General features: G+C 47.7%; 1 protein-coding gene across 1 annotated transcript in view; it reads right to left on the minus strand.

The window, feature by feature from the left end:
* DLGAP3 (DLG associated protein 3) overlaps positions 1–18,358 on the minus strand; it is a 59,067-nt gene that overhangs the window by 16,958 nt on the left and 23,751 nt on the right. Inside the window, exons 4-8 of the mRNA XM_080657946.1 lie at positions 14,388–14,593; positions 13,886–13,958; positions 4,303–4,516; positions 3,755–4,068; positions 3,269–3,354 (exon numbers count right to left, since the gene is read on the minus strand). Of these exons, the coding sequence (XP_080514072.1) occupies positions 3,269–3,354; positions 3,755–4,068; positions 4,303–4,516; positions 13,886–13,958; positions 14,388–14,593 (893 nt within the window). The remainder of the gene's footprint in view (positions 1–3,268; positions 3,355–3,754; positions 4,069–4,302; positions 4,517–13,885; positions 13,959–14,387; positions 14,594–18,358) is intronic.

Consider the following 18,358-nt stretch of genomic DNA (forward strand, 5'->3'; position numbering starts at 1 on the left):
AAGAGAGCAGCAAAGTTGCTAAATATAAAACCAATATATAAAACTTAACAGTGTCCATATACATTAGCAGTGCCCGATTATAAAGTACAATAGAAAAAAAAATCCCCAACACAAGATCTCCCATAATACAAAAGACCATCACCTTTCTCCTCCATATCTACTATTACTTCCCTCAAATTCATTCTCCACTCAGCAGCTAGTGATCTTTTATAAACATAAATTAGATCATGTCACACTCCTTTAACCTCTTAATAGCTACTCATTAGTTATAATTAAATTCTACTTCTTTATCATGCCCATGCTTGGCATGACCTGGCCCCTGCCACTGCCCCATTGCACACTAGCCACATCAACCTTCTTTTAGTTCCTGATGCAGGTCAAACTCTTTCCTGCCCCAGCACTTTCACATATGCTATTCCCTCTTCCAGGAAAGATCCGCACTGCCCCCACCCCTCATCACCTGAGTGTTTCTAGTCAATCCACAAGTCTCAGCTTAAAAGTCTCCTGCTTAACTTAAATAAGGTCCTTTCTCTCTCAGCTCCTGCTTTTTTTCTTTCATACTCACACCATAATGTGAAATAATACCCCATTATATGTTATAATGCAATGAGTAATCATATTTTTATTCATGGATGATTTATTCATTGCTTTGATTCCTCTCTAGACCATAACTTCTATGAGGTCAAGAGTCAGGTCTTTGATATTTCCCTGAGCATTTAACAGGAGCTGTCATCCTATCTAATAAAAGAGTAATATGCAAATTGACCATACATCCACTATACCAACAAGCCACACCCACCAGCCAATCAGGAGCGAGTATGCAAATTAACCCAACCAATATGGCTGTGGCCACAGAGAGAGCAGGAGGCTTGGGTTTCCCTGGCAATGGAGGAAGCCAAGCTTCCCTGCCGCCCTGGCCAGCCCAGGCCTACACTCAAGGCTACAAAGTTTCAATTATAGAAGATAAATAAATCCCAACAAAAATGGCTGTGGCCACGGAGCGAGCAGGAGGCTTGGCTCTGCTCAAGGCTACAAAGTTTCAATTATAGAAGATAAATAAATCCCAGATACCAGGGCCTCTGCTTGGGTCGCCAGGGGGCATGGCCGACCTGCAAACCACCACAGGCCCCTCGCCCAGGCCGCCCCACGCCCCAAGGGAACCCCCACTCTGATCCAGGACACCCTTCAGGGCAAACCAGCCAGCCCCCACCCATGCACCAGGCCTCTATCCTATCTAATCCTCCTATCTAATAAAATAATAATATGCAAATTGACCATAACTCCAACATACAAGATGGCTACCCCCATGTGGTCAAAGATGACTGCCCCCATGTGGACACAAGATGGCTGCCACAAGATGGCCAGCAGGGGAGGGCAGTTGGGAGGGACCAGGTCTGCAAGGGAGGGCATTTGGGGGCAAGCAGACCTGCAGGGGAAGGCAGTTAGGGGTGACCAGGCCTGTAGTGGAGGGCAGTTAGGGGTGACCAGGCCTGCAGGGGAGGGCAGTTATGAGCAATCAGGATGGCAGGGGAGCAGTTAGGCATCAATCAGGCTGGCAGGGGAGTGGTTAGGGGGTGATCAGGCTGGCAGGCAGAAGCGGTTAGGGGCAATCAGGAAGGCAGGCAGGCGAGCAGTTGGGAGCCAGCAGTCCTGGATTGTGAGAGGGATGACCAACTTCCCGTTTAGGCCCGATCCTACGTGGAAGTCGGTCATCCCTTGAGGGGTCCCAGATTGAAGAGGGTGCAGGTGTGTGGAGAGGGACACACCTCCCCATGCACGAATTTCATGCACTGGGCCTCTAGTATACTTAATAAGTATTTTCTGAATGTATGACTCAATGAATGAATGACTCAATGAATGAATGACAGGATTTGCTGGTTTAGCCAGCGTCTCAGTAGAATGCCTACTGCACTCTTCTTAGGATTCGGGCTTGTTAGGAGGAATAGGAGGACCCCAGAGGTGTATCTGGGTGAGGGACCAAGAAGCCTCATTGGGAGTGAGTGAGGAGCACATGGGCTTGGTTTATGACCCATGGGGCAGCATTAGAGGGAGGCAAGGGTTCTGAACACAGAGCTGCATCCATCCATACCTCCTCCTAACACACCTCTCAAAAAACTCAAGACATAGACCATGAAGTTGGCCAGAAAGTGCTACCCTTCTGTGATCTTTGTGCAATAATAAGGGTTTGGAAGATAACAGCTTTCGGGAGTGATGGGGGCAACAAAAGCAAATTTTTGCCATCCTTGATGGCGGCATTTACAGTCTCAAGAGCATGTGGAGCTGCAGGAGGAGCTAGAGTAAAAGTAGAGAAAAACATTTGATCAGGCACATACACAAGACACTCCAGGAGTTCTCAGAAATAGTTGGGGGAACTTTAGGGGAGGCCCAACAATGGCAACTGGAACAGCGCTGCAAGGGACTGCTACTGGGACTCTAGTTTTATTCTTCCAGTGGGTATGGCTTGAACAACATGGATTACCATGTAACTCTTACAGCCAGCCTCAGGCAGATTCCCAGAAACCATACTTAGGGCCACCGGCCTGGTAGCATTGTAGCCCAGAGGGCAGATGGGCCACATGGACACTGCCACCTGGTCATCAAAGAAAGCATATTCCCACAGGAACTCAGCAACAGAGGGACTTCTCCCAGTATTCCCTCCAGAGCTCACAATGCTAGTTTTCCCATGAGAAATTAAGGAAGCAATGTTTCTGAGGCCACCTAATGCCAGAATGCTGGCTGTTGGTAATGCCACCATCTCGGGTACACCAATGACTCAGGCATATTATAGGTACCCTCAACTGGTTAAATGGTGTGTGAGCCAAGTGAAGAGGAGTGCTATATGTGCCAGGAGCCCCTGAGCGGCAATCTTCATATTTATTTGTTTTTCTTTGAGCTCACATACTTGGACACCACAGGAAGTTAACAAGGGATTGGCAAAATCCTGTTATCCCCTGTAAAGGACAATTGTTGGAGATCTGCTCGGCACCTACCTCTTACCTCTCCCTACCGATCCCTGCCTTCAACCCCTGTATAGCTCCTGTCCACCTCAGACCACCGGGGACAGGCATGGGTATAAGGAGAACTCACTTTAGATTTGATGACTGACTATCTCTGTGGATAACGTCAATGGCTGCTCTGACTCCTCCCCAATAAATGGTCTCAGCCAGGAAGAGAGAGTGCCCAGGGAGACCAGGCCAATGAAGTCGATATGCAGCCTTCTCTCCTCTTCTCCCCCAAGGAAGCTTAGGATGGCCCCACTCAGACCTACCTCTTGTCCTCTTCCACCTGGACGCCTATGGAGTGGAACTCTCTTCGACTCCTGTTCTCCGTGTCCGAGTCTGAGATAGTCTCCACCTGGTGGCAAAGTTGGGGAGTCAGTGGCTGGGGGCTAGACCAGGGACGCAAGCCCTTCCCAGGGAGAAAGGCCAGCAATGTTTGACCCCCTAGCCAGCTGGCAGATCCTGCAAAGACAATCTGCCTGAACAAGATGAGAGACTCAGGAACCAGCGGCATCAAAGTGGCAAATTCTGGGAACCACTCTCCACTCGCCAGTAGGGATGATGGTGCCAGGAAGGACAAAGGTGTGGGTTGGGGCTGGTTGGAGCAGCCCTCTCCATGACCAGGCCCAGGGGCTACCTGCAGCTCGGAGTAAGCCAAGGAAAAGGTCTATGTATCCAGAAGGCCCCGATGGCCCACTCCACCCATCCCCAACCGACCCGGGCCCGAGTTCCCGTCTGCCCTCCTCCTCCCATACCTGCACCCCAATGGACGGCCGCCACTTCCGCTGCCGCGCCAGGCTCCGCAGCTCCTCCCTGCCAGGAATGGTCTTGATGATGAGTGTCGGGGGCTTGGGGCTGGCCCGAGGTGGCACCGGCGCCAACTCCAGAGTGCGCGCGCCCATGGCGGGGCCATCCAGCCCATCGGCGGAGCTGCAGCGCCGGGCGGGGCCCTCGGCCGCCGTGAAGCTCTCGTGGGCAGAGTCGGTGCTGCTCTGGGCGGTGATGGAGATGCGGGGCGGGGCCTGGCTCCCCGGCGGGATGGGGGGCGGGGCCTTTCTGAAGTTGAAGGCTGTGGCCAGGGACACAGAGACGCAGTGAGAAATGCGGCCCGGCTAGCATCCGTGTCCCGCCACCCCACACACCCACACGGCGCCCAGGACTCCACGTGCTGCCAGGCACGGAGCCATCATCCACCCCAGAGGGGCAAGCGACCTGCCCAAGGTCACAACGCACAGCTGTGGCGGGGGTCAGAACCAGCACCTCCGACCTAGGGCCCAGCTGGGGGCAAGCGAGGCGTACTCACAAGAGCCGGGCCTCCCTGAGACAGAGGCAGGGGCAGCAAGGAGGGGCAGGCAGTCGTCGTCTTGAGAGCAGCCGGCCTGGATGGCCCGGAGGTAGCTGTGGCTCCGCATGCGGAAACAGCCGGGCAGGTCCAGGGCGTCCACGGCTTGGGACTCAAGCTCCCCAAACACAGACCCGCACACAGCCTCCAGTTGCTGGCTCAGCTCCTCGCTAAGCTGGGGACAGGGGCGGAGAGGATAGTTACTGGGGTGGTGGGGTGGGGGTGTTTCTGAGGCACTTTGCCATGGGACTATGTCTAGATCTGCAGAGGCGGTGTCTCTGTGTGACTCTTCTACATTTGGACTAAAAGAAACCCTCATTCTCTGCAAAGAAAGATGAAGGCACCTCTGCCTTGTGCTGCTCCCCAAAACACCTTAAGGCCAGACTTAGGGGTCCAGTCTTTCCTCTCAATACTCCTCCCTCAGCCCCATCTATGCCTCTCCCAGATGTGTGGCTGTACCTCAGCCTCCAGACCACCCATCTTCCTCTCCACCTGTGCTCTGGGTGTAGCGCTAGCCCCTCACGTTTCTCTCACCTGACCCTGACTTGACAGGCACCCTCTTGCCCACTATGGGGGTGCAGGGCTGCAGGGAAGGCTAGCTTTTATTTTATTATTTATCATCCACTACATTGTAAAACTAATGGAAAGCAACTTATAGAGATATACACCACGTGGCAGGACAGAAATAACTGGTAAGTGATGGAGCAAAAATTATTAACTTTCAAGTTTCCAGGACTCCCCCACCTTCTGCCCACTAACTAGGGCTCTGGTTTGGCCTACTGGTTCCTTCCCTGCCCTCCACCGCTAAGGGAAGCTCAGCCATTGCTGGATGAGGTTCTTGTTTTTATTTTTATTTTTTTAATCCTCACCTGAGGATATTTTTTTTCATTGATTTTTAGAGAGAGTGGAAGAGAGAGGGAAAAACAGAGAGAAATATCGATGTGAGAGAAACACATTGATTGTTTGCCTCCTGCACGAGCCCCAACCAGGGCCCGGGCCGGGGAGGAGCCTACAACTGAAGTATGTGCCCTTGACCATAATCCAACCGGGGACCCTTCGGTCCGCAGGCCAATGCTCTATCCACTGAGCATTGCTCTTGTTTTTATTTCTGATATTTTGTGGTGCAGAATCCATAGTGTTACAAAAAAAAATTAATGCAACTAAGAAAAGAGCAAAACAAAAATTTTGTTCACAGAATCCTGTCACACAACACTGCGCTGAGACTAAATATACCACAGAGGCTGCAGCTTCGTTTGCGTTATACGAGCAAACTGAAGCAAAGGAAAAAAATAAAGGTAGGAAAAGGAAGTGATCTAGTGGTAAGCTCTACACCCAGAGCACAGGATGGGTGCACATCTGACCCTGAGCTTCAGAGCAGCCAAAGCATCGAGGGGTATAGCCTATGGGTTGCCCACACGAGTTATGAAGTGAGACCAGCTGAACTCAAGTGCTGGCCCCCCTACTTCTTAGCAGAGTGGCCTGAGAAAGTTGCTTAAAGTTTTGGGGCCTCTGTCAAATGGGAATGATAATGGTACCATCTTCATGGTCTATCTGAAGGAGTAAAAAAAAAAAAAAAACCCTGTGAGGCACTATGTGCAGATACTGGCACACAGTCAGCACTCAGTCAGTGGCAGGCAAAGGTCTCAGGGCCTATCTGGTAAACACAGGCCAGCGCTCATGAGAACCACAACTCTTCCTGTCATGCAGCCCAAGAGAAATTCCCCCACGAGTGATTATGTAGAGGCCCTGCAATGAAGTCATGGACAAGGGCCTCAGTAGCGTCCACAGGGTGAGTGTGACAGCAAGTATCCCATGGCTGCAACTTGTGACATCTCTCAGACTCGTGGCATCATATTGATGTGCAGTCCACAGAGGCCCAAAGGAGTGGCTTGATCCATGTGTAAAATACAGCTCAGTGTTTCCATAACTTAGCCTCAAAAGCATAATATGGTACCACAGGATTCTACATCAAATTGAGGAGGAATTTTTTATCCCGTTCTGCCAATGCACAAACTAAGGCCCCCAGAGTGGGCAGATGAATTACCTAAGGATGCCCAACTTGTACGTGGTAAAACCAGTTAAATGCCAGGTTTCCTGGCTCTCATGCCAGGCTGACTGAACAGCAGAATCTTCCGGAGAGCTTGTTAAACTGACATGAACTCAGGCCCCCACCTCAAGGATCTGACCCCAGGGCTCTTCAACTCTATGCATCTCTTTGCTTTGGCTGCTTGGAAGCTCAGAGCCAAATTAACTGGAGATCCAAAACTCAGTGGTTCCAACATGGGGCAGTCATTTAAAACAGGACTGTCTGGACTTCTTTTGGCAGCTTTTTCTGAAGAAACTTTATTACAAGTGTACAAAAGTCATAGGCCATGGAAAAATCAATCCAAGATCCTGGGAAGTTCGCCCACATTTGACTGGCATAAGCCCCACCCCTGGGCAGCTGTGGCTTCACCATGACTCTTGTGAGTCTCCCTCTCAGTTTCCTATCTTTAGGCTTCTGGGGGTACCAAGGACCAGCAGTAGCAGGGTATTTCCTGAGGCTCAGGAGCTGATCTAACTCCTGCTACTTCTAGGCCAGGCTCAGGATACTCCCCCACTAGAACCAACCCAGCCCAGAGGGTCCCTCGTGGAGCAGAGAGCAATCTGGTCTCCAGTCAGGAATCCAATGATGGAAGAACTCTCACTCAGCAGCTTATCTCTGTACCTCCAGCCCTTTTCCGTGTGTAAAGCACTCTGCATAATATCTGGCATGCAGCAGATGCTCAATGAACATCAGCTACTATTCTTAGTAGCATGAGGTTCTTAAATCGCAATGGAAATACCTCTCGGAGACCTCTCTTTCCCAGGGGTTCTGAAGCTCTTGAAATCCCAACCATATGTTACCCCCACAATGAACTCTATAGCAAGGCAGAGATAGAAAGGGTGAGAAGCTCCCTGGGGCCACACACCTCCCATCTCCACAGGCCAAGAGGAGTTTCTGGAGTTGAACAGGAGACCAGGACCCAAGGGAAATACAGAATCATATAGACTCTCAGAGGAATATTATACCACAAGTTGATCTTTACTGTATTACCATTATGAAATTGTAACATTATACTTTGAATTCTCCTATTATTCCTGGACTGCCTTCCTTCCACCGTGCTCCTTAGCTCCCACTTTCAGAAGAGTCAAAGTCAAAAGAAACCTCTTGGGAAATAAGAACCTGAGCCTTTCTCCAACCCAGATTCAGACTCAATAAATATTTCCACGGGTGTAGGATATTTAGAAGAAAATACTTTGTTGGGACTCATTGAAAATTGTCCGTGGTAGATTGTCCAACTGGGGGCTAGGCTGTATACTTTATATATGGCATTTAGTTTAGATAACCTTGAAAAACCCTCCTATTTCAAAACACTCTAAAACACCGGATAAAATATAACAAACGTTGCTTTATATGCATAGCTGAGCTTGCAAGAAAGCAAGATAAGTCCCCAGGGGACAAAAGCAAAGAGGAAACTGGAAATTCAGAATGTTAACTGTGTGAGCCAATGCCACAAACAGCCCAGTGGAGGTGGAAGGGGAGGGAAGGGTTGCTCTCAGGAATCAAAGGGCTTGGGTTTTAGCACCCCCTTGGGGGCAGCTGTAAGGCTCTGGGCCCACATGAAGCACGGAACCAAATGAGAACCTGCATGAAAGTAGGAAAGGAGAAAACCTTTGATGAAAGGTAAACTAGGGAAAGGTATTATTAGCACAGACTGATGATAAGGGAGCTAGCCCATAGTCTGGGCACTGTGGGGAAGGGAAAGGAAGCAAACCTTTTAAGAATTTGTACCTATAAGCTAATCTTCTCACAGACACAGGCTTCTGTGTCTGCATGGGCCTGCAGGGGCCAGACCCACCTAAATTAAAATTTAACATAAAATGGTCCCAGACCAAGAATTGTCTAATTGTCAAATAGAAGTCTAAAATATTTTCTGGGGGAACTACTTCTAACCCAGGCTCAGGATTCTCACAGAGAAAGCCCCACTTAAGATGAGCTAATTTTTTTTTTTCTAAAGATGAGCTAATATTAAACTGAGAGACAGACAATCTCTGACATGACCCCTAATGATTTCCAACTGCTGGCATTCACACCCTTGTGCATCCCCTCCCAGTGAGTGTGAACTAGACTTATTGGCCCACTACTAATTAATAGAATATGGCAGATACAATGGAATGTCACTTCAAAGATTTGATTACAAAAAGATTGTGGCTTTCATGTTGGATACCTTCTCTCGCTCTCTCTCAGAGCCTTTGCTCTGGGGGAAGTAAGCTGTTATGTTGTGAGTATCTGTATGTTGGGTCCCACATGTCAAGAAACTGATGCCTCTGGCCAACAGCCTGCAAGATCTAAGGCCTGTCGACAGCAGATCTTCCTCCAGTCAAGCCTTGAATGACTGCAGCCTTGCTAACACCTTGACTGAAGCCTGTGAGACACTGACCCAGGTGGCACCCAGCTATGTTGTGCTCAGATTTCTGGCCCACAGAAACTGTGAGATAATAAATAGTTGTTGTTCTAAGACACTATGCTTGGGGTAACTCGTTATATAGCAATATGTAACTAATACAAACTATGACACAAACAAGAACTAAACTTCCTGAGAATTCAAGGTTTACCTGTAACAGCAGCTAATGTTACCTTAGCTCAAACAGATTAACTTTTAAAATATGCTTAAAATTTCTAAAACTTAACACATTAAGCACCCAGCCTGTTCTGTCTTCCAAACAGAAAGTATAGTGTCAGTCACTGGTGACTGACTGGGCGCTTAACATGTTAAAAGATAAAACTGAAAATATAAGAAGAGAATAAAAGCTTTGGAAAAAAAAAACTATGAAGATTTTAAAAGGAACCAAATCAGATTTCTAGAAATGAAGGGAAAAAAAGTCAGTGAAATTAAAAACTCAATTAATGAGTTAAACAGTAGATGAGACACAACTGAAGAAAAATTTAGGGAACCAGAAGATACCTCTGAGAAACTTACCCGATGGGAGCATAGAGAGGTAAAGAGGTGGAAAAAATGAAGGACAGGTTAAGACACATGGAGGAAAGAATAAGAAGTCCCACATACAACTAGTAGGAGTTTCAGAGGAGAGACTAGATAGAATTTGGAAGAGGTAATACTTGAAGAGATAATAATGATGGTAGGTGAGATATTTCCAGACTTTCCATTTCAGGCATGACAGAGAAAGGAGAACACCAAATCCTATCCCACCAAGGCAACTATAAAGATGGACAAAACTGCCAAAAACAATTATTTCATCACTCTGAAAATCAATCAAAGAAGCATTTATTAATGAAAAGTACTGAACTTTGGGTAAGAACAGCATGAATCTGTGGAATCCTTGCCTGGAGCTGCGCCATTACCCCCAGCTCCCAGCTCTATTAGTTGCAATAGTTCAACAAGGGTGGAGCAGGCTGTGAAAACTAGCTGCTTCAGTGCTAATGGCAAAGGGACCTCACCTAATTTGGGGCAAGCTATGGACTGGCAGACTAACCAGGAATTTAATGGGGAGTTCAAGGTGGAGGTTGAGATAGCCATAAGCAGTTTGATAAGCTCTCTACATATCCTGGGCTAACTAGAGGCTGGGTGCATGCACAACAGAAACCAGAGAGGCCCTGAGTCAATGGAGTCTGTGCACATGTGCAAAGGAAACACAAGACAGTCTGCTGAAAAGAAAAAGCCAGAGCAGACCTGAAAACAGTCTGAAGATTACACTTCCCAGGCCATACATAGAACCACAGCAGAGAGAAGTCCTACTGGCTGGTGGTTTTGAGCATAGCCTCTCATCAATTTCTGGCTGAACAGTAAGCTAGGCAGACACAGGGGCAACCCCTGGGAAACCAGGCTTAAAAATGAAAACAAGAAAGAATAAAACTGATGGAGACAGCAGAGTTTGCATTTGGCAGGGAAGATGGGTTTTAGATACTTAGTCTTGAGATTAACAAATAAACAAAATAATAACAACCTTCGAGAAGTACAGTAAGAATCTAGAGTTGCTACAATATATTACTTAAAATGTTTAGTATTCAACAAAAAATTATGAAATATTCAAATAAATAAGAAAATTTGCCCAAATGCTTGACTGATCAAAGACTACAAAGCAGCTATTATAAATATGTTCAAAGAAGTAAAGGAAGACTTAAAGGAAAGCACTGCAACAATGATTTAATGAACAGAAAATCCTAACAAAAAGCTAGACATTATTTTTAAAAGAAGAAAAAAGAACCAAATGAAAATTCAGAAGCTTAAAAGTACAATAACAGAAATAAAATAATTTACTAGGAGGGCTCAGAATAAGAAATAATCAGTAAACTTGAAGCTTGATCAGTATAAATTATCCAATCTGAAGAATAGAGGGGAAAAACACTAGAAATGAACAGAGACTCAGAGACCTATGAGACAATATTACCCGTATACCAGTGTACATGTAATGAGAACTTCAGATGAAGAGAGATATAAAGGGGAAGAAAAAATATCTGAAGAAATAATGGCCAAAGAAGTTCAATGAACCCAAAGTGGGTTAAACATAGAGATCTATATCCAGGCACATTACATTCAAAATGTTGAAAGTTGAAGACATTACTAGCAGCCAGGAGAAAAACAATTCATCACATACAGAAAAACAATATGATCAACAACTTGCTTTTCATCAGAAGCTATGACCTCTGAAGGCAGTAGAATAGTACATTCAAAGTGCTGAAAGAAAAAAAAACTGTCAACCAGTAATTCTATATCAGCAAACTATCTTCCAAAAATGAAGTAAAAATACATTTCCAAATCAATATAGAATAATAACTGCCAGCCAGTGTGATATTTGGTGGGAAGAAAAATGAAGAAAACTCAACTGACCCAAAAGAAGGCAAGCAAAGGAGCAAAGAAACATCGCCCAGCCTGGCCGGCGTGGTTCAGTGGTTGAGCATTGACCTATGAACCAGGAGGTCAAGGTTGGATTCCCCGTCAGGGCACATGCCCGGGGTTGCGGGCTCGATCCCCAGTAGAGGGCGTGCAGGAGGCAGGTGATCAATGATTCCCTCTCTTCATTGATGTTTCTATCTCTCCCTCTCCCATTCTCTCTGAAATCAATAAAAATATATTAAAAATAAAAAGAAGAAGCATCACCCAAAAAGCAGGACACATAGAAGGCACAAGGTTAAGATGGCAGAAATAAATCCAAGCATATCAGTAAATCACAATAAATATAAATGTACTACACTCTCAAGCAATTGTCAGAATGTAGATAAAATAAAATCTAGCTATAAACTACAAAAGATATACATAAAACATAAGCAGACAAAATTCTTCTGAAATATGGAAAAAGAATGTTCTGGGAAAATACTAAACCAAAACATAGACTTAAGGGCAAAAAAATTACTATAGATAATAGAATGACATCTCTAGTGTGTTAAACCTGTTTCTTCTTCTGTAAAGCAAAGATTATAAGCTATATCTCCCAGGAGAAATATGAAATGTACACACAAAGTGCGAAGAAGAAGAAAATAAAAATCAGAGAAGAGGAATAGGAAATTTTGGGATAGGAGAGAACTAAAATTTAGATTTTACAACATTTGGGGAAATACTTGAAAGAACTGAGAGAGAAATCCATGGGAGTGTCTAGGAAGGGAAGATCCAGGCAGAAGGAGCAGTAGATGTAAAGGCTCTAAGACTGGTGTCAGAGGAGCAACAAGGGGATCAGTATGGCTGGAGTAGGTGAGAGGAGGGAACAGTGTGAGAGAGGAACTCAGAGGTGGCAAGGGGCAGATTATGCAGGGCCTTATATATCATAGTAAAGTCCTTGAATTTTCTTCTAAGTAAGGTGAGGATTTTGAGTGAGTATAATTCTATTTTTAAGTGATTGTTCTGACTATATTGAGAGAGAATGAAGTGAACAAGCGCAAGAGACACACTAGAAGGCAGTCCAACAGTCCAGACAAAAGAATATGGTGGCCTGGACCGGAGTGGTTACAGTGGAGGCAGTGGGGAGTTGTGGGATCCTGGATGCACTATGAGGGTGGTACCAAAAGGATTTGCTGAAAGATGGGATGTGGGATGGGAGAAAGAGAAGGAATTCAAGACTGACTCAAGCTTTCAGACCAGAGCTCCTGGAAGGATAAAGTTGCCAGTACCTGAAATGGAGAAGACACTGGATGGAGCAGGAAATTTGGAGGGAAAGAGTATCAGCAGTTTCGTTTTAGACATCTTTATTTGAGATGTCTACTAAATATCCAAGTGAGATTTTAATATACCATTAGAAATACATGCCTGGCATTTATGGGAGGGTTTGAACTGGAAATATACATTTGGGAGTTATCAGGCTCTCGATGATAATCAAAGCCATGAGCCTGATAAGATGAGCTCACCTAAGAAGTAAGTGTAGAGAGAAATCCAAGAACTAAGCCCTGAAAAACTCCAATGTTCAGATCCTGGAGAGTTGTAGGCGCAGACTAAGAATAAGCAGTCAGAGAGAGAAGAACCTAAACGGTGTAGTGTCCTCAAAGCCAACTGAGTAAGGTGTTTCGGGAAGGAGCACGTCATCAGCTGTGTTAGATGTTGCTGATGGGTCAAGTAGAACAAGAACTGCGCATTAACTAGTGTCTTTAGCCACAGAGGCTGGTCTGCTGTGAAAAGATAGCTGTGCCAGTCAGATTCCCTGATTCAGGAAATGTAACAAAGAGATGCTGAGAGACTGCAGCAGCCGACAATAGGAGCCAATGGGACAGCCTTTGGCATTGCCTTTGCATTGCTTTCCCCCCAGTAAACAGTAGAAATAGCCAACCTTTATGGGCTGTTGGCTCTGTGCCAAGAACACTATTATGCTGCCTATTTTTAAATAGGAAAAATGGGGCTCAAAAAAGTCAAGTAACTTGCCCCAGGTCACTCAGCTTGGTAAGTAGCTGAGCTGGAATTCAAACCCATCTCATGCATTTAATTACTAAACTGCCTTGCTTCCCTTTAGTCAAGGGAAAGTCTACACTTAAATATAGAACTCAAAATTAGAAAATAGCCATTTGGGGCCAGGTACCTTGGGTTTGCATACATTTCCTCACTGAATACTCACAAAACCCCTGCGAGAGAAATACCACTACTCTTGTCATTTTACAGATGAGAAAACGGGGGCCTTGAGAGAACGTCTTGCTGGTGGTCCCATGGGGGCAGGTGGTGGGGAAAGAACTCAAGCCCAGTCATCTGAGACTGCAGCTCTGCCTGTCCCATCTGTACAACCAATCCTGCCTTTTGCAGGGGGTGGGCTTGGAGCAACCAGGCCAGGGCACGGCTGGAGAACTGAGAGAACTGAGGGCGCCCTTACATGCACATCGCTTTGAGGACACTTGGTTTTTAAGGATGACTCTGAGATCCCCAATCTCAGTCAGTTCCAGGAGTCCCAAGGCTGGCTTCCCAGTTCCCCCAGAATCAGACCTGCACTCTCTCCCTGGCCAGACCTTTGATTTTAAGGCCAAGGCTGAGCATGGACTGAATCCCCTTCCCACCCTTTCCTCCAGGCATGCTGCTGGGCCTCCCCCTACCTGTCCAGTGGTGAGGGAACGGCTGTAACCAGGGATGGAGCTCCGGGGATGGATCCGGGGTGGGACGCAGCAGCTGGGAAAGGTCAAAATTCCAGATTCAGAATGGGGGTCTGTGAGGAGGCAGGGGAAGGGAATGAGAGGATTGGGTGCCCTGAGCAGGTTCTACCCCTCAGGAACCCCCAGACAAGATCCCACAGAAGACTCCTGGGTAAAAGGACTCTCCCAAAGAGGCACTCAGATAGGGGTTATCAGAAGAACCCCTTCTCTCTTTTTTTAGTATAATTATATATTTTTTAATTTAAATTCTTTATTGTTTAAAGTATTACATAAGTCTCCTTAGAAGGACCCCTTTTTTCTATGGAGCAGACTGATACTCCCCAGCTGAACCTTAAGCAGGGAGCAGACTGGTACTCATTCTACACACACCTCCTGCAGGGACCCAGTATCAGCTTCCCATGCCCCCTGCCCGCCCCCCATCCTCCCCTCCCCTCCCAGTCCTTACTTGATCCGGGCCTGGTCCACACTGGAGGAGCGGCGGGAGGCAAAGCGCCGGGCCAGCGCTTTGGGAGATGTCTTGGGACTGCCATCTGAGTCTCCACTCTCCTCATCCCCCATGGCTTTGATGTAGCTGCCGCTCCGCATCCTGCGACAGGGGATCTCTCCATCCTTGCCCCCAGTGGGGTAACCCCCCCAATCATCTTGCGGCACCTGCAGGAACAGGGGCCTCTGTCTCTCAGACACATCCCTACTGAATCTGAGGCCAGGACCCTTTTCTCCACTGCCAGTGGGAGGCACTCTACCCTGGCTTGGGCAGGCCACACTCAGGAGCATGCAGATCAGAGCAGGAGGCAGGGCTCGGGCCGTACCCTCCCTTCCAGGAGATGCCTCATTATCTTGCATGGACCTGGTGCTACTTAATTGAGGGCAACCTAGAGTAGCAGTCACCAACCGGTGGTCCGCGAGAGGTTCGAAAGGTTGGCGACCACTGCCCTGGAGAGTCTGGGTGGGCAGTGACATGTAGGTGCCAAAAGGTCAAAGATCAGAGGTCAACCCACCCTCATCAGCGAAGTATCACCTGACCTCAGTCACCTTTCACCCTTCCTTGTCCTTCATCCTCATAAGCTGTTTATATCCCCAAATCTCCATTTCTCCTCCCTTTCCTCTGTGAGAAGCCCTAGAGGGTTTTAAGGAGGGGAGTGACATCAGATTTGTGTTTCAGAAAGAACATTTTAACAGTCCAAACAGAGGATGGATTGTGAGGGCCAGGAGTAGGGCAGGGGCGCAAGTGGCAGAAGAGACCAATTAGGAGGCTGATGCTGTTCTCCAGGCAAGAGATGATGAGGCCTAAATTAAGACAGTGACAATGAGGGGAAGAGGAGATGAAAATGAGAGGTGTTGAGGAGCATCAGTGAGCCTGATTAGATGTGGGGGGTGAGGGAGCAGGGAAGAGTCCGGGATGACTGGAGGCTGCTGGCTGAGGACCTGGGGGATGGTGCTGCTGCTCACGGAGCCATAGAATCCCAGAGAAACAGGTGGGGGAAGGTGAAAGCTCGGGGTTGAGCATGGTGAGTTTGGCAGAGGACTGTCGAACAGGTGGTTGGATGTTTGGTTCTGCAGTTCCGTGGAGATCTGGGCTGGAGGCAGACGTGTGGGAGTCGTGGGCAGCAGCTGAATCCACAGGAGTGAATGAAAGTACCCAGAGGGGAAAAGAAGGAGCTGGGGAGGAATCGCTGACATTTAAAAGGGGGCTGCAAAGAAGGGAAGAGGAGTCTGTGAAGTCACCTGAGAAGGAGTGGGCAGAGGGGTAGGAGGGAAGTCAGGAGAATGACATGTCGTGGAAACAGGAGACATTTCAAGAATAAAAGGAGTCGATAATGTCAAATGTCAAGTGCATTCAGAGGTTAGTAATTCAAGCTCAGGAGTTAGATCTATGTTCAAATTCTGGGCCCATGACTTGCTAAATAGGTGAACTTGAGCAAAACTGATCAATCTCTAGGCCTCAGTTTCCTCATCTGTGATTGGTAATGATAATTATGCCTACATCGCAGGGTTGGTGGGAAGGCTAAATGAGCCATATAGAATGCCAGCACCTAATAAGTGCTCAATATGTGTTAACTATTATTATTATAAGCATTGGAAGGTACCTTTCAAGGAAGGCTGGCAAGAGACCACTGTTGGGACATTTAAAACCCCTTTTTAGGTGTCAGTGGATTTCTCCCCAGAATGCAGTAAAGGGAAGGATGAAAGGAAGTGAAGAAGTGGGGTCTATGGTCTAAAAACCTGGATATAAAGCGAAGTTAGGAGATGGAGGGGGGAATAATGTTGATGAAAATTTTCTTCTTTGGATGAGAGACTTGACATGTTTTCAGGACCAGTGAAAAAGCCCGTAAAGATAGTCTTTAAATTGGGGCAGGGGGGTACAGACATTTCAGGGATGGAGGGGAACCTGGGGAGACTGGCTTAAACCCACTAGAGGTATCAGCCTGGGATGGGTGGTCCTGGCGTCCCTTGAGCCAAGAAGGAAAGGGATGAGGGTAGCTGAGGATCTACATGAATGGACTGACAGAAAAGTGAGGGCATCCATGCTGGTTGGCTTCCAGGGGTCCTCAAACTTTTAAACAGGGGGCCAGTTCACTGTCCCTCAGACCGTTGGGGGGCCGGACTATAGTTTTAAAAAAACCTATGAACAAATTCCTATGTGCACTGCGGGCCCGGGACGAGTCGGCTGCTAAGCAGGACAGGCAGCGGCACCCGGCGGGCCGGATAAATGTCCTCGGTGGGCCGCATGTGGCCCGCGCGCTGTAGTTTGAGGACGCCTGGCACTGTAAAGAATGCGTGTAAATGAAGGTGTGGAGGAGACAACTGGGGCAGGGAGGGAAGATTTAAAACACCTGTTATTATTTTAAAAAAAAAAAGAAAACAGGTTAAATTGGGGTGGGACTGGAGGTCTGAGGGGTCAGGGTTCAGGGGAGGGACACAGACTCTGGGATGAAGCTAGGTGAGGGGACAGAGACCCAGGGATGGGATGGGACCCCATGAAGGAACCCACGCAGAGACAGGGCTGAGGGAGAGCTGGAGACTGGTGAGAGGAACAGGGTCTCAATAAAAGGATTGGGACTCCATCAAAGACACCTATTCTAATGGGGTCAGCTTCCCATTTTTGTGTCAGGGGAACACCAAGCTGTCTGGAGGGTCCCTGCATCCCATGTTCTCCCCCAAATGGGTTCAGACCTCCTAGTCCTAAGATGCCCTAGAACCCCAGACCCTGATGGATCATTCCCCTTCTTCATACTCTACAGAGAGGAGCCACAGGCAGGCAGAGAGAGGCAGGCTAGCAGATGGGAAAGCCAGGGCACGCTCTGCCACACTGCAGGGTTCCCACTCCGTAGCTGCTGCTGCAGGACACTGTGAGGTGCATATTAACAAGGAAGCCCCCAGGGAGGTCAGGGCAGCCCTGGAGTAGCAGCAGGGAGCAGCGGAGTGGCGGTGAGGCTCCAGAAATGACAAGGGCTCGGTTATGGGAGAAAGGTCAGTACTCCCTCCTCAGCCCTTTTTGTTGGACCCTTCAATTGCAGCTTAGAGAACCTCTCTACCCAGGGAGGGGGCAATCCAAGGCCAACCCAGAAGTCCTGAATCCTAGCAGTCTCCAACCTCCCTTTTGTCTCCCACCCCTTCTTGCTCCCACTGTGACCCATTTGTCCCCTTGAGCTTTCATGAGCTCCCCACCCAGGGAAGTCCTAACGTGTGAACAACTTACCAGTAAGACCAGTGACACCCAAGAGACACATACAAGCTCAATTCCCATCCCTTTGGACGTACTGTGGCTTCTTCCTGAAATACCCTCAATCCACTTCTACACTGAGATTCAGCTTAGAGGACATTCTTCCCAGAAGGTGCGTGGCCACCATCATCCCGGGGCAGGTGAGATGCCTCCTCTGTGCTCCCATGGTGCCCACCGCTCTCTCCTATCACAGCCTTCTTTCACTGTACACTATCTGCTTCCTTATCTGTCCCACCTCTAAACAGCTCCTTGCAAGCAGCATCTGTGTTTTCATCTTTGTATCCGCAGCATCCAGGAAATGCTCACTGAATGAATGACTGTGGATTAACTATATGGAATGTGGGCTTGGGAGGTAACCCTAAGTCTGCTGGACTCCAGAATTTGTATTGACTTTTCCTCCTAAAACTATGGGAAGGCTCAAGAAAACAGCTCAGGGGGTATGTGAGGGGTGTCTGAGACAGAAAAGAGGAAAGTTGAAGGTGAGATGAGCCCCTGACCCCATCTCAGTAAGAAGATGGAATGTGGACAGTGTGGGATGGATGAAGACTCCATAAGAAGGAGGGGTCAGAGCTTTTAGCCGCATCTGCAGAGACCATGGACAATGGTGAGACCGGATGGGGATAGCAAGCCAGCTATTAGCTACACCATCCATCCCAAGAAGCCCTGTCCTGGCTCAGACTCCAGTGTGTCCC

This window comes from Plecotus auritus (genome assembly GCF_963455305.1).
Source record: "Plecotus auritus genome assembly, chromosome: 2".
NCBI classification, from domain to species: domain Eukaryota; kingdom Metazoa; phylum Chordata; class Mammalia; order Chiroptera; family Vespertilionidae; genus Plecotus; species Plecotus auritus.